At 38.1% G+C, this 18170-nt stretch overlaps 2 protein-coding genes across 10 annotated transcripts; both read left to right on the top strand.

Moving 5' to 3' along the window:
* Positions 1-410: 410 nt before the first annotated feature.
* Positions 411-16534, top strand: LOC114358229 (uncharacterized). 6 transcript variants are annotated; one of them, XM_028312113.1, is made up of 11 exons: positions 411-827; positions 950-1177; positions 1330-1537; positions 2295-2330; positions 6617-6652; positions 7167-7224; positions 7724-7832; positions 8237-8361; positions 10271-10385; positions 15297-15541; positions 16403-16534. In XM_028312113.1, exons 2-11 carry the CDS (start codon positions 983-985, stop codon positions 16461-16463), a joined length of 1188 nt encoding a protein of 395 aa, XP_028167914.1. In that variant the 5' UTR covers positions 411-827; positions 950-982; the 3' UTR covers positions 16464-16534. The 6 variants fall into 6 exon arrangements, with proteins under 6 accessions (XP_028167914.1, XP_028167918.1, XP_028167917.1 ...); XM_028312117.1 differs by lacking the exons at positions 950-1177; positions 1330-1537 and adding an exon at positions 1876-2038 and having other exon boundaries at positions 412-529; XM_028312116.1 differs by lacking the exons at positions 950-1177; positions 1330-1537 and adding an exon at positions 1848-2038 and having other exon boundaries at positions 413-529.
* On the top strand, positions 2516-5938 carry LOC114358231 (uncharacterized). 4 transcript variants are annotated; one of them, XM_028312122.1, is made up of 5 exons: positions 2516-2932; positions 3773-3943; positions 4364-4435; positions 5063-5108; positions 5364-5938. In XM_028312122.1, the coding sequence occupies exons 2-5, from the start codon at positions 3836-3838 to the stop codon at positions 5783-5785; spliced, it is 648 nt and encodes a 215-aa protein (XP_028167923.1). In that variant the 5' UTR covers positions 2516-2932; positions 3773-3835; the 3' UTR covers positions 5786-5938. The 4 variants fall into 4 exon arrangements, with proteins under 4 accessions (XP_028167923.1, XP_028167921.1, XP_028167922.1 ...); XM_028312120.1 differs by having other exon boundaries at positions 2533-2932; positions 3845-3943; XM_028312121.1 differs by lacking the exon at positions 4364-4435 and having other exon boundaries at positions 2533-2932; positions 3845-4015.
* Positions 16535-18170: the final 1636 nt, after the last annotated feature.

Below are 18170 nucleotides of genomic sequence, written 5' to 3'. Positions count from 1 at the left end.
ATTTTAATTATTTAAATTTTCATACAAATCGGATTTTATAAAAATTATTTTATGAAAATTTAAAAAAATAAAATGATGATATCAAATTTCTGACTACGCCATACCATTTATATGCCTATGTTAACATGGACTAGTATATTCATATACCCATTTACCTAACACCCTGTATATAATTTTGATTTTTAGATAAAATTAAAAATCAAACAAATAACGCACCTGGGTCCGCGGGTGTCTATGGGCGACGGTAATCACTTACCACTTACCATCAGGTGATCCGTCTTCTCGTTTGCCTCCTGTCACATAAAAAAAAAGTCGATTAGATTTCTTAAGAAAATATTCTCGATTCTAAAAAATATCGATTAGGTTTAAAAGAAGCGCCTCACTAAATAGAAGTAATAGAACTGTCAATACTGTCATAAATTCACAATCACTTTCTTACGCTGAATGGACCCTAATGGACCATAAAATTATTATGAAGCTTTGTCTCTGTTCCGTTTAATACTCATGTGCACATACTATTCAATAGCTGGTAACAACTAACATACCCACTTTATTATAAAGGATTGGAAACGTCTAAGTGTGTGGTTTATTATCATAACTCGAATGGAGGTTATGTTCACAATAACAAACTCGTTAAATCGCACAACATACAAGTGTGTAATAATAAAACGTAAAGACGTCACGCCGTGGCAAACAAGTTTACCGACATAGAAGCCCGTTTCGACACAGTCATGTCAATGTGACCTGTTTATGGGTGGTACAATAAAGAAAAACAACTAAAACGTAACTGTTTCGCGAGGATTTGATGTGTACCTAGTGTGTAGGACATTTGCTTGCCCGTTTCGACACAGTCATGTCAATGTGACCTGTTTATGGGTGGTACAATAAAGAAAAACAACTAAAACGTAACTGTTTCGCGAGGATTTGATGTGTACCTAGTGTGTAGGACATTTGCTTGTTTTCTATTTTCTTATAATTAAAAATGAACTCTTCATATTACAAACACTGTATAGTGCCCCACTGTAGGAGCACAAGTATAAACACTCCCACCAAATTATTTATCCGCTCACCAAGTAATCCAAAAATGCGGAAAAAGTGGCTAAAATTAGCGAGGAGAGAAGATGCTTCTAGTTTATCTACAGTTTCTAGAATGTATTTTTGTGAAGATCACTTTGACGTAAGTACCTAATGTATCTAAATAAAAATAGATACCTAAGCCACATACATTTATTCCTCACTATAAACGTAAATTATTGGCTTTACGATTGCAAATCTTGTACGTATATTTTACTGTTGCTCGTTATAATAAAAGTTCTATTACTTTTCTAGTTGCCCAACGATATGGCTAATTACATGCAGTATCATATTATGGGAACAGTAACACAAGTACACATGAAACCAGGTTGTTTGCCAAGTAAATTTGAATGTCGAGAAGAGGGAAAGAAACGCAGATGTACAGAACGGCCACCCGTTAAGAAACAGACTATAGAAATTAGTATACCTGGTTCCTCTCTGGATGAAAAAAATTCTGTAACAAGTATGTATAATAACATATTATGTTAGTAACTTACTTAGAGTCATCTCCATAAGATGCTCGTAAGAATGTGGAATTAAGTTTTCAGGGTTAGAACACTTGTTTACATGCTTCACAAATCCCGCTAATAATTGATATTAAAAATCAATTACCGCAGTAGTTACAGAACACGAGGGTGTTTGCCACGGCGTGACGTCACGCGTTCTTATTGTTTACCAAATTTTTTTGAATTTCTTTTCTGAAAATTTTAATAATCTTTATTTTGTACTGTAAATAATGTTGATTTTTGTATCTCCATATCATTATTAATCAGTACAAACTCAAATGTTAGTTTAAACTAGCCTATTCCCTGATAAGAGTTGAAGGTATTTACATAAATGTCAGAAGACAATCTTTTGGGATTAGTTATGGATATGAGTGATTCGGACGACTCTGAAATCGGTGACATTTTAATGTTGAACATGCTGAGTCGATTGAGACGGGAAGAAAACTCTTCGGCAGAAGGTATGATTAAGTCTTTAAATGCGGAGAAACTAGATACAATAAAAACTTTCTTAGGTCTCACCGGTGATCCCCACAACTGTTTTTAATGTACCCATGCGAAACTGTTTTTAACTACATATTATTATCTATACTAGTTTGTTGTTAGTCACCACAATTTCATAGTGAAATATCATCAATGTCACTGGATTTAACATTATTAATCTCTAAAATAATAATTGAATAACACCACTTTCATTATTTTCTCATTTCTTTGCAGACTCAGATCATTCTGGGGATGATGGTGGAAGTGAAGGTAAGCAAACTTTAAAAAAAAAAATATTTTATTTTATTTATACTCATACTTACGCATCTTATGATCTTAGGCCTTCCCTTCTACATTAATACCAAAAAATGGGAAACATGATAACAATTATTATTATGATGGTCAGCCTACGATTGATTATTTTCGCGTCTACGAAAAAAAATCAATTTCATTCCTAAGATGTTTAAGTTTCATTCCTTTCCTAAGATGTTTTTGTTTAATTCATTTCATTTACTGCCGACTTGCGTCGCTATGGTTACGCGTTTGCATACTCTCTTTCTCGCTCGCTCTTGTTATTTACAAACGATGAGCAGCGAGCTTAACACGAGCGTAAACCGAACCGCGCCGAGTTCCGCCGAGCTCCTCCGAGTGACGAAACGGCGCGACGGCCATAGTCGATGAAGGACGAACGTGAAATGTTATTTCGCTTTTTTTTTCTGTGGTTGTGATAATACAAGAAGTTTCGTAGTGAAAGAATGTGAAAATAAACAAAAATGGCACCGCAATTATCGCCAAATGATAGAGAGCGAATAATCCTCTTGAAGCTGCATGGCCATAATGTCGCTGAAATAGGGCGAATCACTGGAATATCGGTAAGTAAAAATCTTTTTGTTTGACCCTTTTTTCCTTTAAAAACGCTTTTATTTCGTGCTACATAGATGTTAAAATGCACTACAGTTACAGTTTCAATAAAAACACATTACATTTTGACAAAAAATGTAAACAAATACTTTTTGAAAAATAACTTGATGATGATGAGCCATCTCGCGTCGGTCATATCGAGCCATGTTAAGTCGCCTATGATGGCGGCTCGTAAAGTCTGACACAACAGGGTCATATCGGCCGACGCGTATCAGTCATTGAAGTAATATTACTTACATTATAACTCAATGGTATCAGTACGAATATTATAATTTGTAGTAAAATAAGTTGCAACAACGTTTTTTCGCATAAAAACAGTTTGTTTACATTTTTTTGCCACTTTCCAAAGGGTTAAGTTAACTTTTATTTTGCTACAGTCTTATTAGAATATTAATTTTTAATTTCAAGCAATATATTTTGCTTATGAATGACGTTTGGTTCTATTTTATCAATAAAACTTTTAGAATCGTAGGGCAAGATTTTAACTTCTTTTTTTTACTCGATATTTTTTTGATTACCATCAATAAAGTTCTTAACCTATTAAAAATTACACTTAAGAATGTCACTCTCATATTAATTAGCAATTGCATTGTATTTTTTGACTTAATTTTTTTTTTTAAGATAATACACTAATGATTTATTGTGATCAAGAAGCTAGCCATCTATGGTCTGCATTCTTAAACGACGACAATTCAATACAACCAACAATTTGTGTTTATTTAAGACTGCAGATTTATTTATTTTTTAATTTTCGTCGTCTCAGAAAGCCTATGAATTTGCTGTTCCGTTAGGGCTGGACGCTCCGGAACCGCGTCCATTTGACGAGCCCATGAGCCCGCACTAGACAGTCGGCTATGTTCCAGCGGCAGACGATACACTTCTGGCTGAAGCGATGGGAGGAGTGTGGAGACACTACTGCGCACCGCCGCAAGCTGTATAAAAGAGTCACGACGGCGCCGCAGGACGCGGATATAGTGGCAGCTCACATAGCCGACCCCAATCTGAGCACTAAAGCAACGTCGCAGAAGTTCAATGTGAGTCTTTACGAACAATTTAGCTCCTTCTCCCACCCTTTTATGTCTCTTGGAGAACTTTAGAGGTGGGAGGAGTGTGGAAACACCACTGCTCACCATCGCAAGCTGTATAAGAGAGTCACGACGGCGCCGCAGGACGCGGATATAGTGGCAGCTCACATAGCCGACCCCAATCTGAGCACTAAAGCAACGTCGCAGAAGTTCAATGTGAGTCTTTTTACGAACAATTTAGCTCCTTCTCCATTCCTTTTATGTCTCTTCGAGAACTTAGAGGTGGGAGGAGTGTGGAAACACCACTGCTCACCGCCGCGCCGCAAGCTGTACAAAAGAGTCACGACGGCGCCGCAGGACGCGGATATAGTGGCAGCTCACATAGCCGACCCCAATCTGAGCACTGAAGCAACGTCGCAGAAGTTCAATGTGAGTCTTTTTACGAACAATTTAGCTCCTTCTCCCACCCTTTTATGTCTCTTCGAGAACTTAGAGGTGGGAGGAGTGTGGAGACACTACTGTCCACCGCCGCAAGCTGTATAAGAGAGTCACGACGGCGCCGCAGGACGCGGATATAGTGGCAGCTCATAATAGCCGACCCTAATCTCAGTCAGTCAGTGCTAAAGCACAGCGTCATCGTGTTTTTGATGTACAGACAACAGCACATCAAATTATACAATTTTGTTACAAATTCGCCCCTATTACAAACTACATAAGAGACCTCAGTGTTCAGCTTTATGTGCTGTTGTCTGTACAATTAGCTTCTTATTATTATTTAGTAATACATTCCCAAAGGCAAGGGAATGCGACTAGGCTGCCGACCGAGCCTATAAGTGTACATATAAGCGCGGGTGACCTTGCCTAAAAAATCTAATTTGTTTAATCTGAAGCTGATCGTACATAGGCAGCGTTTTTTATTACATAATCTTGTCATTCAATTTCAATTAATGTAATGTAGGAATAAGTGTTTTTAAAGTCTCTGTAAAGTCTCTCACAATCTTCTCACAGAGTTCACCTTCTTTTTGAGATGACTAATTCATTGTTTTATTGCTTCAGATATCAGTTTACACAGTCAGGAGAAGGATAAAAGAATACAACCGTAGTAAGTATGATTTAATGTTGTAGTAACTATGTCTGTTCACTCGATTTTAAATTCCACCCTCGGCTATATCCCTAATTTACATAGAAACTAGGGACAATGAGTCCCTATTATTATTTTAAAAAATCTAGGAATAATAAGTCCTACTTTAGCAAATTGACAACCTTAACGAATGTAACACTGTCTAGTCTTATGACTGAGTAGGACTTTGCTAAGATCTCTATTACTTCGCTCATTGAATACCTTGATGTTTTTCAGAATTGCAGCAGCAGTTATTAACCGGCAACACTGAACAGATAAACAACACACCTTTAGTTTTTATCAAAGAAGAAAGAGAGAAAACACCCGCACAAAAGGAAGAGCAAGCGAGAAAAATTAAAACCCACGTTATCAGCCTGAATAACCAATTCAGTAGAGTGACCAATATAATGTCTCAAGAAAACACGGGTAGTAATTTGTCACTAATAAAGAGGTTAGAAAAAGTTTTGACTGCGATCGGGACGTATTCTGAAGCGAGAGCGTTTGCCTTGGCCAAAACACAGACGAAAAAGAAGAAAAAACTTCCTACTACGACGGTTCGGCGAAAAGACAACGCCATACAAGCTCCGAAAAAACAAAAACCGCTCGGCTCCTGTGATCCTCTACAGAATATGCAGTTAAATGCAACCGCGCCAATGTAAAGTGCATAAAAAAACATAATCGTACGCTGAACGAACAGTATTAATTTATCATAGGTTATAATAAGACAGTGACGACAGTGGCTTGGCGTGCGATAAAGCGAAAATAGATTGATTTTCATATTTTTATTATTTTAATAAAGTAGATAATAATTTTTCATGCGTTTGAATTTTCAACTTGCTCTGTTTTTTAATGTGGTAAGTTTCAGGATTTATCATTAACAAAAAAATTTAATGCGCTGGCTGACCTACATAAAGTTATCTTATCTACCCTCTTATTTACCTTATCATTTAGATTTTTTTGAAAAATCCAATGGCCACCAACCAATAAACCAAACCATAATAATCGATTGGAACTAATAATAATAATAGGGTATCAGTAGTTAGTCTATATATATAAAAGAAAGTCGTGTTAGTTACTTCGCTTATAACTCAAGAACGGCTGAACCGATTTAGCTGAAAATTGTCAGGGAGGTAGTTTAGAGCCAGGAGAAGGACATAGGATACTTTTTATCCCGTTCGAAATAAAAAAAAAGTCTGCTTATTTATTGCCATTAAGGCGGAACAAAGTTCGCCGGGTCAGCTAGTTTTTCATAAAATAAACATTTACCTTAACGAATGCTCAATGTCAAAATCAGTGATGTAGGTATAGAAAGTTATAAACTGACAAAGTATGTATGAAAAAAGTCATGAGTTACTTGTGATTTTTACCAGTTTTTACAATATTATATTGTAAAAACTGGCAATATTAGTAATATAATTATGTATTAACACCTTAATCTATGAAGGATTGAAAGTTTAAGATTATTTTATGTGTCTTTTATGTTATTTCAGATGACCTCTTATATGACTCCAGTCGCAAATCTAAAGGTAAATTTCTTGGAAGTACCTATCTTAATCTTGGATAGATTGCTACCGATCATACATTGGTACGTACAAGCCTCGCGTAACAGAATCGCTAGATGGCGTTACCTATAATAATTAAAAAAATATGTTTAAATCGACAAAATATCATATTTTAGTGTTCTTCTGACTTATGTTTGCCAATAGGGATGTTTCCTGGGTAAAAAAGCAAGAGTTTTAATTAGTCCGTCAGTTAGCTTATCAAAAACTACTCGACACGTATTTTTCACTTTTTAAAACTCATGAAAATGTAAAGAGATAAACTGTGCCAAAGTTCTAAAGAAAAGGCCCGTGACGTCAGTTAGTGCGTAAAAGTGCAGCACTTTGTGACATCGCGCGGAACTTCAACGCACTATAACTTTGTAATTATTTGTTTGATGGACAATAAAAAATATACGTGTCCAATATTTTTTTATACTAAAATTGACGGACTAAAAAATTTTTCATAGGAAACTAGCCTATTAGTTCTTATTTTTTACAGGCGCTGTTCACTCAGTACCTAAAACGCCGTGCAGTCTGTGCAGGAAATCAATAACAGGGTGAGAGATCACTATTGTATTAGCTAGGGGGTAGCATCATTAGGGTCGGATCTACCATATGGGCTTTTTGGGCTTCAGCCCAGGGCCCCGTAGATTCAAGGGGGCCCACAGCTAAGTCAAGTCAAAGTCAAAAACAGACGATAATGCGAAAGAGTATAATAGGTGGACCTCTAAGTGGTATTAGCCCAGGGCCCCCTAAATTCACGGTCCGGCCCTGAGCCTCATACAGGATGTTCCAAAAAGAACGTGCTAAAGTTAAGGCGATGATAAAAGTGATGAATGACCATCTAAACAAAAAAAACTTATAAAAGTATCACCATTTCAGAGATACGATTTTTTTAAATCCCCAGTTTTGACCCTATCGCAATCTTTTTCAATTTCACCAGACCGAATAAGAAGTTTTTTCATTTTAAAGACATTCATGGCGTGTTATGTCCAATGATTGGGAAGTTTACCCTGCGTAGATTTCTTCTACTTTCTACCAGAGTGTTTCGTGCAGGTTCGTGTTCGTATGCGTGCAATGCAACGTGCGCGCGTGTGGCACGTGCGACGCGCGCGGTCTGCACGCGAAACACTTCGTGCTACGCGCGCCGAGTGGGAGCACACAGGTAAATGTTAGACAAAATGATAAGCAGTTTGGGTAACTGAAAATGTAATTACTCATTAACATAACTGAATACTTACCTTTTAGAGGAATCAATGGAGCTGAGCAAACGCAGCGCTATTGTGACGAATTTTGCTATTTTTTGGCGGCGCGCGATATTTTTTAGATTTTGAAAATAAAATATTTATTTATTCCTAAACCCACATCATACAAGGTGAACTTGATGCCTTAATTAATGCATTCTTTTAATTAATATGCATTATATTAGCAACAATAATATATCCTTAAGTTGTTGGCGAATCTTTATCAATAAAATTAAATAATTTACTGATGCAATATTTTTTTAATCAATATCTTAGGTATTACAAGCTTCATTCCATAACATACCCAACTGGTTTTTGTTTCCAGAACGATTTGAATCTGGTGCTCGGCAAAATCCGGGATGCGTTACAGTCGTCCGGCTTCGTCCGGGCCCCGGACACGCGCTCGGACAACAGGGAAGGAAGCGACGCCGACAACGAAGAGGAATTTGAGTAAGTCACTTAAAAAACTATTATTAACTAATAATTAGGATTTTAAAAGGCGCTTTTACACGTCCCATTTTAGGTACTTTACCCTATCCACCAATTTTAGACAATAGGGATGTTTCCTGGGTCAAAAAGCAAGAGTTTTAATTAGTCCGTCAGTTAACTTATCAAAAAATATTCTACACGTATTTTTCACTTTTTCAAAGTAATGAAAATTTAAAGAGATAAAGCGCGCCAAAGTTCATAAGAAGAGGCCCGTGACGTCAATGAGTGCATAAAGGGCCGCACTTTGTGACGTCGCGCGGAACTTCAACGCACCATAACTATGTAATTATTTGTTAGATTGACAAATAAAAATATAGGTGTCCAATATTTTTTGATATTAAACATGACGGACTAAAAAATTTTTTTTAGGAAACTAGCCCATTATAAGTGAGCCAGTTCTGAGAATAAATAGCGCAATAAGACGCTCATTATAATATTCGCCTAGATTTAGAGGCAAACGTAGCCAGCATCAGTGAATAATTATTTTCATATATTCAACATGAAATCACTCACTCGTCGGCGACACTGGCGAGTGACAACCTTTAGAGTAGTTCCTACTTTTATAAACGGGACTATTCCCACCTCTCGTTCCCACCACTGCAACTCCTGTGTAGCCAGGATCTACAGCTTGACCGCCACAAAAAGTAAAAACCCAACCAATGAAGGTCAAGTTTGTCCCGGGGAAAAGTTAAACTGTCATTGGACCCGCAACGAAATTAATCAGAAGAACATAGGAGTTCGAAATTAAGGTTCGACTTCCCTCCATTGCTAAGCGGATGACAGGTGACAAACAGAGGTTTAAAACCTGTAAGAAAAGATTATGCACCACGGACAATAAATATCAATTAAGGGGGCCTATCTTATGAGCAATTAGCAACTACCTGCCAATAATATTTTTCACAAAATCGCTTAAAAGCACGGAAATTTTTCCTTGTCGCGACAAGATCGGTTTGTGATTGTTTGTGTGGTTTGTTTGTTCCTACTTTTATAGTGAAAATGCAATAGGTTTCCTCTAACCCTTTGGTTGGTTGGGGGGTGCGGGCCATCTGTGTTCTTAAGTATAAAAAACCTGCGACCGCTGATAATGCATTCCAGACTGCTCGATACGACCAATAAATCATCTTGACTGGAGGAGGGGCGCGCGGAATTTTTTGGATGGTTAAAAGGGGGCCCGTCTCAAATAAATTTGGGAACCAATGCTCTAACCAGTGCTAATTGGCGCCACTCTGTCTAATAACTATCAGCCAGTGACAGGACCTTACTTTACAGTAGCTCCTACTATTTGCAAAGTGAAAATGCAATTGACTTTCCATAACTTCAGTGCTCACCAGTTAGCGCCAGTCTTAGCCACCAGCGAGTGACCTGTCACTAAAGTCTGGTCCATGAGCACGTAGAATGTTGTCCAATGACCCCAAGCTACCAATCAATATCGCTCGCGCGTAGTGAGGGCTATCGTTTTTATACTTAACAGTTGGCACCCCTGGCGATTGACAGGACCTTACTCTACAGTGGCGCCATCTTGATGAGTGCAAATGCGATAGTCCTCCTACCACTTTCGCGCTCACCAGTTGGTGCCACTGTCTTCGCTACTAGCAAGTGACAGGACCTTACTCTACAGTGGCGCTAACTGGTAAGCGCTAAAACGATAGCCCTCATTATGTTGCTATCGCACGCTCACTGCTGGTGCCAGTCGCACAGTCGCGACAGCAATATAATTACGTGCGAGCGATAAGGATGGGTAGCTAGGGGTCATTGGACAAAATTCTACGTGCTCACGGACCAGACTATAACATGTGCGTTCGCCACAGTTGAGTAAGTTCACAACTGGTGAGTTCCAGCGGTAGCCCTCATTGAACTTATGTGTTGCCAGAGTGAAAACGGAGATAAAGCTGGAAATCGACGTGGAGGAACAAGACCCGCTCCTCGAAAGTGCGGAGTACGACGAACTATTCGCGCCGGGCGCGGGCGCTGCTCGAGGATCACAGGTATTAATATCTTGAAGCCACGATAGCCGAGCGGTGAAGGGGTCGGACTGGCGGCTTATTCCACTAATTCCCCGTTGACAATCCCCGTCAACGGGGATTAGTGAACTTTTTGTTCACTATTCCCCGTTATATTAGGATTTTATTTTGGCTTACTCATCAAAATGACAACTTCTCAAAATGACAACCGGGATGCAAAATGTCCACTTCTCGAAATTACAACTTCTTAAAATGTCAACTTCGCTAAAAGACAACTTCTCATAATAATATTGTCTTTTTCGGATATTACGATTAGTTGTGGACATTTTGCGACCCGGTTGTCATTTTGAGAAGTTGCCTTTATTTTTAACAGGAATAGTGGAATAAGTCGGACTGGCCGACTCGTGATCCGTTGAACGCAGGTTCGGTCCCCGCCGCCGCTCGACTATTGTGGTGAGCTCACTCGTGAGACAAGCATATTTAGCTTAGTACGAGGGGCTAACGGGAGTATTAGTAATTTGTAAAATAACAAATTACTAATAATCTTTTTTAAAAAAAATCTACGTTTATAAAAGCGAAAGGTCACTGTGTCACTGACTCGCTCACTCATCACGAAATCTCAGAAAGTGCTGTACCTCTAGTAGGAAAAACTTTCGAGTTCGTTTCGTTGCGTATTCAAAGTGTCATCGAAAAATTTTGTATGAAAAATTAAACAGCGCCCCCTAGCACAGTGTGTTATGGGACTGTATAAACGGACATTCTCATTGATTTGATGAAACGTATAGAGCTCAGTTATACAAACATGATAGTAAAACTCCTGTTTGAAAATTCCACGTAGTTTTCGCGGTATCAAAATTCAAAGTTACCTATTTTTTTACTTCAAAATTATGCAAAAATATTCTCACTCGTTAACTAATAACATTTAATTCAGAATTCTTATAATACTTCATAGAGCTCTTAAAACTACACGTAATAAGCGTATTAAGTGCTTCGTAAACGCATTCAGTTAATCTATATATATAAAAATGAAACCCGTTTCGCGTTGTCACGGCATCACGTGTGAACGGCTGAACCGATTTCGATAATTCTTTTTTTTAAATGTTTGTGGAAGTCCAAGGATGGTTCTTACGGAAAAAAATATTAAGAAAATCTCTACGCTAAGGCGGTACGAAGTTCGCCGGGTCAGCTAGTTAGGAAAAATGATTTTAGTGATTTTTGTTTTTATTATTTTTCTCAATTATACCTTAATATATGCAAACATTTTTAATTGCAAGATATAGTCTGATATTTAATCTAATTGTATAAAAAAAATCAGCTTTAAATTCCGTGATATATTTGAGGAAAATCAAATTGAAAATATGCGCCATATAGAATTGTAAATTTCCCATCACTTTTTAATAGCAATATTTCTTTTGGATGTTTAAATATCATCAGCTCGATTGTACCAAATTATTGTATTGACATTCGATTTACATAGGTTTCAAATCGATGAGAAAATTATTAAAGGTAGGATAAATTCGACTTCCTAGATTTGTTTACATACTTTTTTAGTTAGTTACTTACATACAACTTAAGTTAATATAAGAGTGTTAAAAAAGAAAAAAGACTCGACTTGAGAACCTCCTCCTTTTTTTGAAGTCGGTTAAAAACAATGTGAATGTGACTTTTTAGAACCTTCAACACTATGCACATAACAGGCGGGATTTGAAACTTTTTAGACATGAATTATTCCTTCCAAAATTGTCGACCCTAGACTCGTAAAAATTTTATTAAGACGTTTTATGTTTTTCTCAAATATATCACGGAGTTTAAAGCTGATTTTTTTTATTCAATTAGATTAAATATCAGACTATATCTTGCGATTAAAAATGTTTGCATATATTAAGGTATAATTGAGAAAAAAAATAAAAACAAAAATCACTAAAATCATTTTTCCTAATTAACTGAATGCGTTTACGAAGCACTTAATACGCTTATTACGTGTAGTTTTAGAAGCTCTATGAAGTATTATAACAATTCTGAATTAAATGTTATTAGTTAACGAGTGAGAATATTTTTGCATAATTTTGAAGTAAAAAAATAGGTAACTTTGAATTTTGATACCGCGAAAACTACGTGGAATTTTCAAACAGGAGTTTTACTATCATGTTTGTATAACTGAGCTCTATACGTTTCATCAAATCAATGAGAATGTCCGTTTATACAGTCCCATAACACACTGTGCTAGGGGGCGCTGTTTAATTTTTCATACAAAATTTTTCGATGACACTTTGAATACGCAACGAAACGAACTCGAAAGTTTTTCCTACTAGAGGTACTGGCACTGCGTAAACGTCACTTTTGAAGTTAACAAACGTTCGTTCGTTCATTTCAGCCAAATGAATGACGTCCAGTGCTGGACAAAGGCACGGTAATACTATCATAAAGGCCTCCCCCAAGGTTTTCCACAATGAACGGTCCTGCCTTAGCAAACATCCTCGCCGAAAACATGCTAAAGTTTCGGCGGTTGCCATGGCGATCGTCATTTTGTTAACAATTTCTAACAAGCGCTATTTTTGGTCAAACGCAGCCATTGTTGAGACAATAGTTCAGCTATTTGTGGATTTTAATAAGTGCTCTGATTTACTTTCAACGTAGCGATGTTATAGAAAACTCATATTTTACATACCTTTGAATGTTAATCAAATTTTAATGTAAAATCCAACTTCGAATGTGAAAAACTTTACTCTTACCATTGAAGTAATATTACTACGTATAGAACAGACATCGCGAACAAAATATGTACAGTGCGGGGTGCGGGGCGGGAATTTGACGGACAGCTGTCAGTCAAATCTATGACTATCAAGTTTCATAATTTATGGCGATAAAATCTGCACCAGAAAATGTCGTACTTCATTGATAGGATTGCACGAATAGTGACGTTCCTGGGGTCGCCTCATCATAGACATTGTAAAACGATTGTGAAAATAAACAAATCGGCTAAATTGTGTTAAATTTTCATGGTGCTCAATAGCAAAAAGGTTCAGCTACTTACATTATTTTCTTTTATTATATTGTGCGTTTCCTGTAATGTAATCTAAGCTCCCCTCCCTTAGACTAAAATTAGCCCTCCTAGACAAGTGACAAAACGTAGCAGTTGAAACATTCGAAATCACTTCGCTCTGCCGTTTTTTGGTGTTAGTTACTTCACTCTGTGATGCGATTTTAAAATTACAACTGGCGATTCCGAATTCACAACTGAGGGGACTGAGGCTAATCGTGTTACTTGTGCTACAAGTGCGTATGGGCTTCATACTGATGCTTAAGCCATTAATTATTTTTCTTCCCGATTAAAATCTAATGTAATCGATAATCGCCTTGAGAATCGTTAACTGGTATTTTCTAATTCGATAAAAAAATTACCCATCTCTAGTTTAAAACTGTCATCCAACAGCGCACGAAATATTATGAGTTATAGATAATGATACCATTACAGAGGCGACACTTCGTTTACGTTTAGTTTCTGCCTATTGAATTGGATACTGTAAGGAAACATCGTCATCATCATTTTAGCTACTGGACGTCCACTGCTGAACAAAGGCCTCCTCTAATGATTTCCACATCGCCCAGTTGATAGTGGCCTGCACCCAGCGTCTTCCTGCTATCTTCAGTCAGTCCATCTTGAGATTTTAGAAAAATTCCCACTCGTCACGGTAGGAACAAAGCTAGGGATGACCCACGCCTTCACTCCAGAACCAATAAAATAACTGAAAGTCAGAAACTTTCAGTTATTTTATTGTCTCTATTGTTAACTATCTCAGTGGTTGAGTACACGTATAATAGCTGTGAGGTAGAAGTTACGGGACTATTCCCACCTCTCCTTTTCACCGCTGCATCTCCTGTGTAGCTAGCACCTAGACTAGTTGATTTAAAGCCAAGGTATATCAGTTTTTAGGTAATGACTTAGTGCATCTAAAAATGTAAAACTTTCTAGTTTTTTGTAACATTGAAAAATCTAAAAAGAAGCATCATTTTTTTTACCAAGTGTTTCTAAGAAATTTAAATGGAAGCTTTTGATGACAACGTATTGCTTACTTTTTCAGCTGTCGAACGAATCACTTTTATACTCATAGGTCCTGTACATCGGTAGATTTGGTAAATAAATGAATCCATCCGGACTCAGAAACTAAAAAAATTAAAATAGCTGTAATTTTTTAATACTGGATTTGTCGATTAAATTGATCATATTACTGCGCCCTAACGGGTCGGACACTGGTGACCAGACACACTGTACAATTATTATAATTTTAGCCTATCTCGTGAGCTAGGTGTCAATAATTAGGGTGATTTACTAACTAACCAGTCGCATACGAACAACAGCAGTGAGATTCAAACAAGTTTGATCCATGATGCCGCACGACTATTGTGTGAGCCCACCCGTAACCCAAGCTTATTTAGCTTAACACAAGGGGCTGGACGGGACTATTAGTAATTTGTGCAATACAAAGTGCTTATAATCTTTAAAAAAATCTTTTTATTGCTGTATTTAACCTTCCTTTCGTATACTAATTTATGCGTCAGTGTCAAGTCTGCGATTTTTATTCTTTGAAATTTTCGTAAAATGGCTGCCGCCGCGGTGACGCCTTGTAATTAACAAATTAAAATTAAATTAGTGTTTTAAAGTGCATAAATGTACAACTTAATGGTAAAAAGTCATTCCTTGATTTTTACTTAATATGTATCTGGAGTTATTTGAACAGTATTTTCGTCTATAGGATGGCATATTTCAAAAAACAAAACTGCACTCAAGCGTGTTGTCACAGCAACCGCTGAGCACATACTAATTGAATTTCGGTCCGTGGACCTATTTACGAGCCAGAAACAGTCTAGTTGACATGTCTTCTCTAGTACGTAGTACATTATAACTCAATGACTCTTACGTCTTCTTTATTTCAGGTCGTACCAGAACAAGAAATAAAGTCAGAACCACCCGATACGAGTTCCCCGGTGTCACTGTCAACCGACATCGCCTCGTCGCGTCGTCAGTCCGCCGAGTCGGCCGGCTCTGCGTCGGATAGCGACTCCCAACCGCTGGCCAAGAGAAAGCGCATCGACCAAGGACAACCGACTGCAAGCCCAAAACCTTCGCCGTTAAGATCCAAAGACATTGAGAAACCGGACAAAGAAATATTATATTCAGAGTATGTATCTAATTATTTATTAAGGCCCGATTCGACCAAACTTTTATCCTAGAACAACTCCTGGTCTATTTGATACGATTTCAGTAGCTATCTATACTATCAATATGTACTTCTATACTAATATTATAAATAGATGAACTACGCTGAACTGTGCCACCAAACTCATTGACAAAGGAGCGCCAGAGCCACCATCGTTCAACAATACTTAGTTTCCAAAATGGCAAAAATCGGAACTAGCGATCCGGTATTGACGGTGGCGCCCCATGGCAATGTCACTGATGGGACGGTTCGTTGTAGTTAGACAATACTGCCCGATTACAGTGACTACTCCTCCTATGTACTGAATCGTTCGTTTCAGCTGAAAGACGTCCACTGCTGGACAAAGGCCTCCCCCAAGGATTTCCACGAAGACCGATCCTGCGCCGCTGGCATCCAGGCACCTCCCGCGACCTTTACCAGATCGTCGGTCCACCTAGTGGGAGGCCTGCCCACGCTACGTCTTCCGGCTCGTGGTCGCCACTCAAGAACTTTCCTGCCCCAGCGGCCATCAGCTCTACGAGCTATGTGCCCCGCCCACTGCCACTTAATTTTAGCGATTCTGCGGGCTATGTCAGTCACTCTGGTTCTCCTACGGATCTCCTTATTTCTGATACGATCACGCAGGGAAACTCCGAGCATAGCACGCTCCATCGCCCTTTGGGTGACCTTGAGCCTTATGAGGCCTAGGCTATCGTAAGCGAACACGTCTCAGCTCCGTATACCATCACTGACAACACACACTGGTCAAAGACTGAATGTACTGAATAAACTATTTGAATTTGAAGGGCATGACTAAAAAAAAATCATTTTCTATTGTTTCAGTCCCAACACAGACCCGGGGTCTCCGTCTGCCGCGGGCGCAATAACTCGTCTCAAAGAGTGAAAGCAGTTACATATATTGTAATTTGCCTTCTATTATGTTTAAGTTGCGACTGATTAAAATTATTATTTGAAAACGGTTATTTTATTGTTCACTTTCTTCCATTTTAATATTATTTTTGCTGCAATATTTGTCAGCTGATTGCCTACAGGATGACTTTGTAAACCGTATCCAATTTTTTTATTAACTTCATCTAAATTATTTTTAATCGTGGCAGTTTTCGCGAACATTTGAGAGTATGAACATCATACATCTATGTGGTGAACCGTACGAAACATACCCAGAGCCCCGATTACGGTAACTTTTAACGTCTACAATCCGGACACGCTTCATCGACGCTGCGATACGATTGGTCGAAACAGCTGACGTACGCTGTTGAACGACCAATCGTATCGCAGAATCGAGAAGCGTGTCTGGATTGTAAACGTTAAAAGTTACCGTAATCGGGGCTCAGCCCCCCTAGACAAAACGCACTTTTTGATCGAATCGAAAATCGAATCCGTCAAAACTCCATACAAAAAAGGGGCTTCTCGACCACTTTTCGACTGGTTTGCGATTATAGTTCCAAAATACTGAACTGTCCTATCGATGACATTGACAGCGGGGCGCCACCGTCAATACCGAATCGCTGGTTCCAGAGCTCTCTGGCTGGTTCCGATTTTTGCCATGTTGGAAACCATGAAGTTGAACGATGGTAGCGCCCCCCTGTCATTGAGTTTGGCGGGACAGTTCAGCGTGGGTCATCAGTATAATTTGCACTTTGTCTAGACCCATGACTGCACTAGTCACCTAGTCACATTCGTTTGACAGCTGTCATTCTAATCAAGCTATATTGGATTAATTAATTCAGTATAATTAATAGAATTAAGTTTTACAGGTTATTCAGTAAAAAAATACTAATAGTGTCAATTTACAAATTATTGAAATTGAAACGTGACACTTTCAAAATGTTGATTATTTTCAATTAAAATATGTTATATAGTACGAATCAGCTCTATGATATCAATCCCCCCCCCCCCCCAAAATGATTCTGCGATACGATTGGTCAAAACAGCTGACGTACGCTGTTGAACGACCAATCGTATCGCAGAATCGAGAAGCGTGTCTGGATTGTAGACGTTATAAGTTACCGTAATCGGGGCTCAGGAACATAAAAACCCTCGCTATGTTGCGGAAAACTAATGGTACTAATTTATTTTAATGGCAACAGTAACTGAAAACTTCATTGTCATGCACAGCTAAGGATAGATGCAGCATGTGTCAGAAATTGTATGAAGATTTTTCACTTTTATTCGGGTAGGTTCTAGGACTAAACTATTCAAAACCTTTAAAAGTGAAGAATAAAATAAGTAAGTTTAAAAGTAGTTTACCTACGTATTTATAGTACATAATACATCAACATTTTTTTTTAATTTTAACCTTCCAAGTAAGCATGTTGTACAATACGGCAATTTTTCTAAGTTTTCCTTAAAAATCCGGCAATTTTAGAATTAGAATACGGCAACCCTAAATTTGTCAGGAACAACTTATCCTTAGTCTGAGGGAACAACACTGTTTCTGACAAAACCCGACTGGCAACACTGCATACCACAGATGAGATACCAGGGTGAAGAAACTTCCATATAGTTCCAAAATACTGAACTGTCCTATGCATGACATTGACAGTGGGGCGCCACCGTCAATACCGGATCGCTAGCTATAGCCTGACCA

This window comes from Ostrinia furnacalis, unplaced genomic scaffold, assembly GCF_004193835.3.
Source record: "Ostrinia furnacalis isolate ACB-3 unplaced genomic scaffold, ASM419383v2 OfSCF3759, whole genome shotgun sequence".
Lineage (NCBI taxonomy): Eukaryota > Metazoa > Arthropoda > Insecta > Lepidoptera > Crambidae > Ostrinia > Ostrinia furnacalis.
This window is presented reverse-complemented; position numbering and strand designations above follow the sequence as displayed.

Bases quoted from the DNA above. Each gene is read 5' to 3' on its own strand.
- LOC114358231 (XM_028312120.1), top strand. From the start codon at position 2,834: ATGGCACCGCAATTATCGCCAAATGATAGAGAGCGAATAATCCTCTTG. The intron at 2,933-3,844 runs GTAAGTAAAAAT...GCTATGTTCCAG, and splicing joins GGCGAATCACTGGAATATCG to CGGCAGACGATACACTTCTG. The intron at 5,109-5,363 runs GTAAGTATGATT...GATGTTTTTCAG, and splicing joins GATAAAAGAATACAACCGTA to AATTGCAGCAGCAGTTATTA.
- LOC114358229 (XM_028312113.1), top strand. From the start codon at position 983: ATGAACTCTTCATATTACAAACACTGTATAGTGCCCCACTGTAGGAGC. The intron at 1,178-1,329 runs GTAAGTACCTAA...TTACTTTTCTAG, and splicing joins TTTGTGAAGATCACTTTGAC to TTGCCCAACGATATGGCTAA. The intron at 2,331-6,616 runs GTAAGCAAACTT...ATGTTATTTCAG, and splicing joins GGATGATGGTGGAAGTGAAG to ATGACCTCTTATATGACTCC.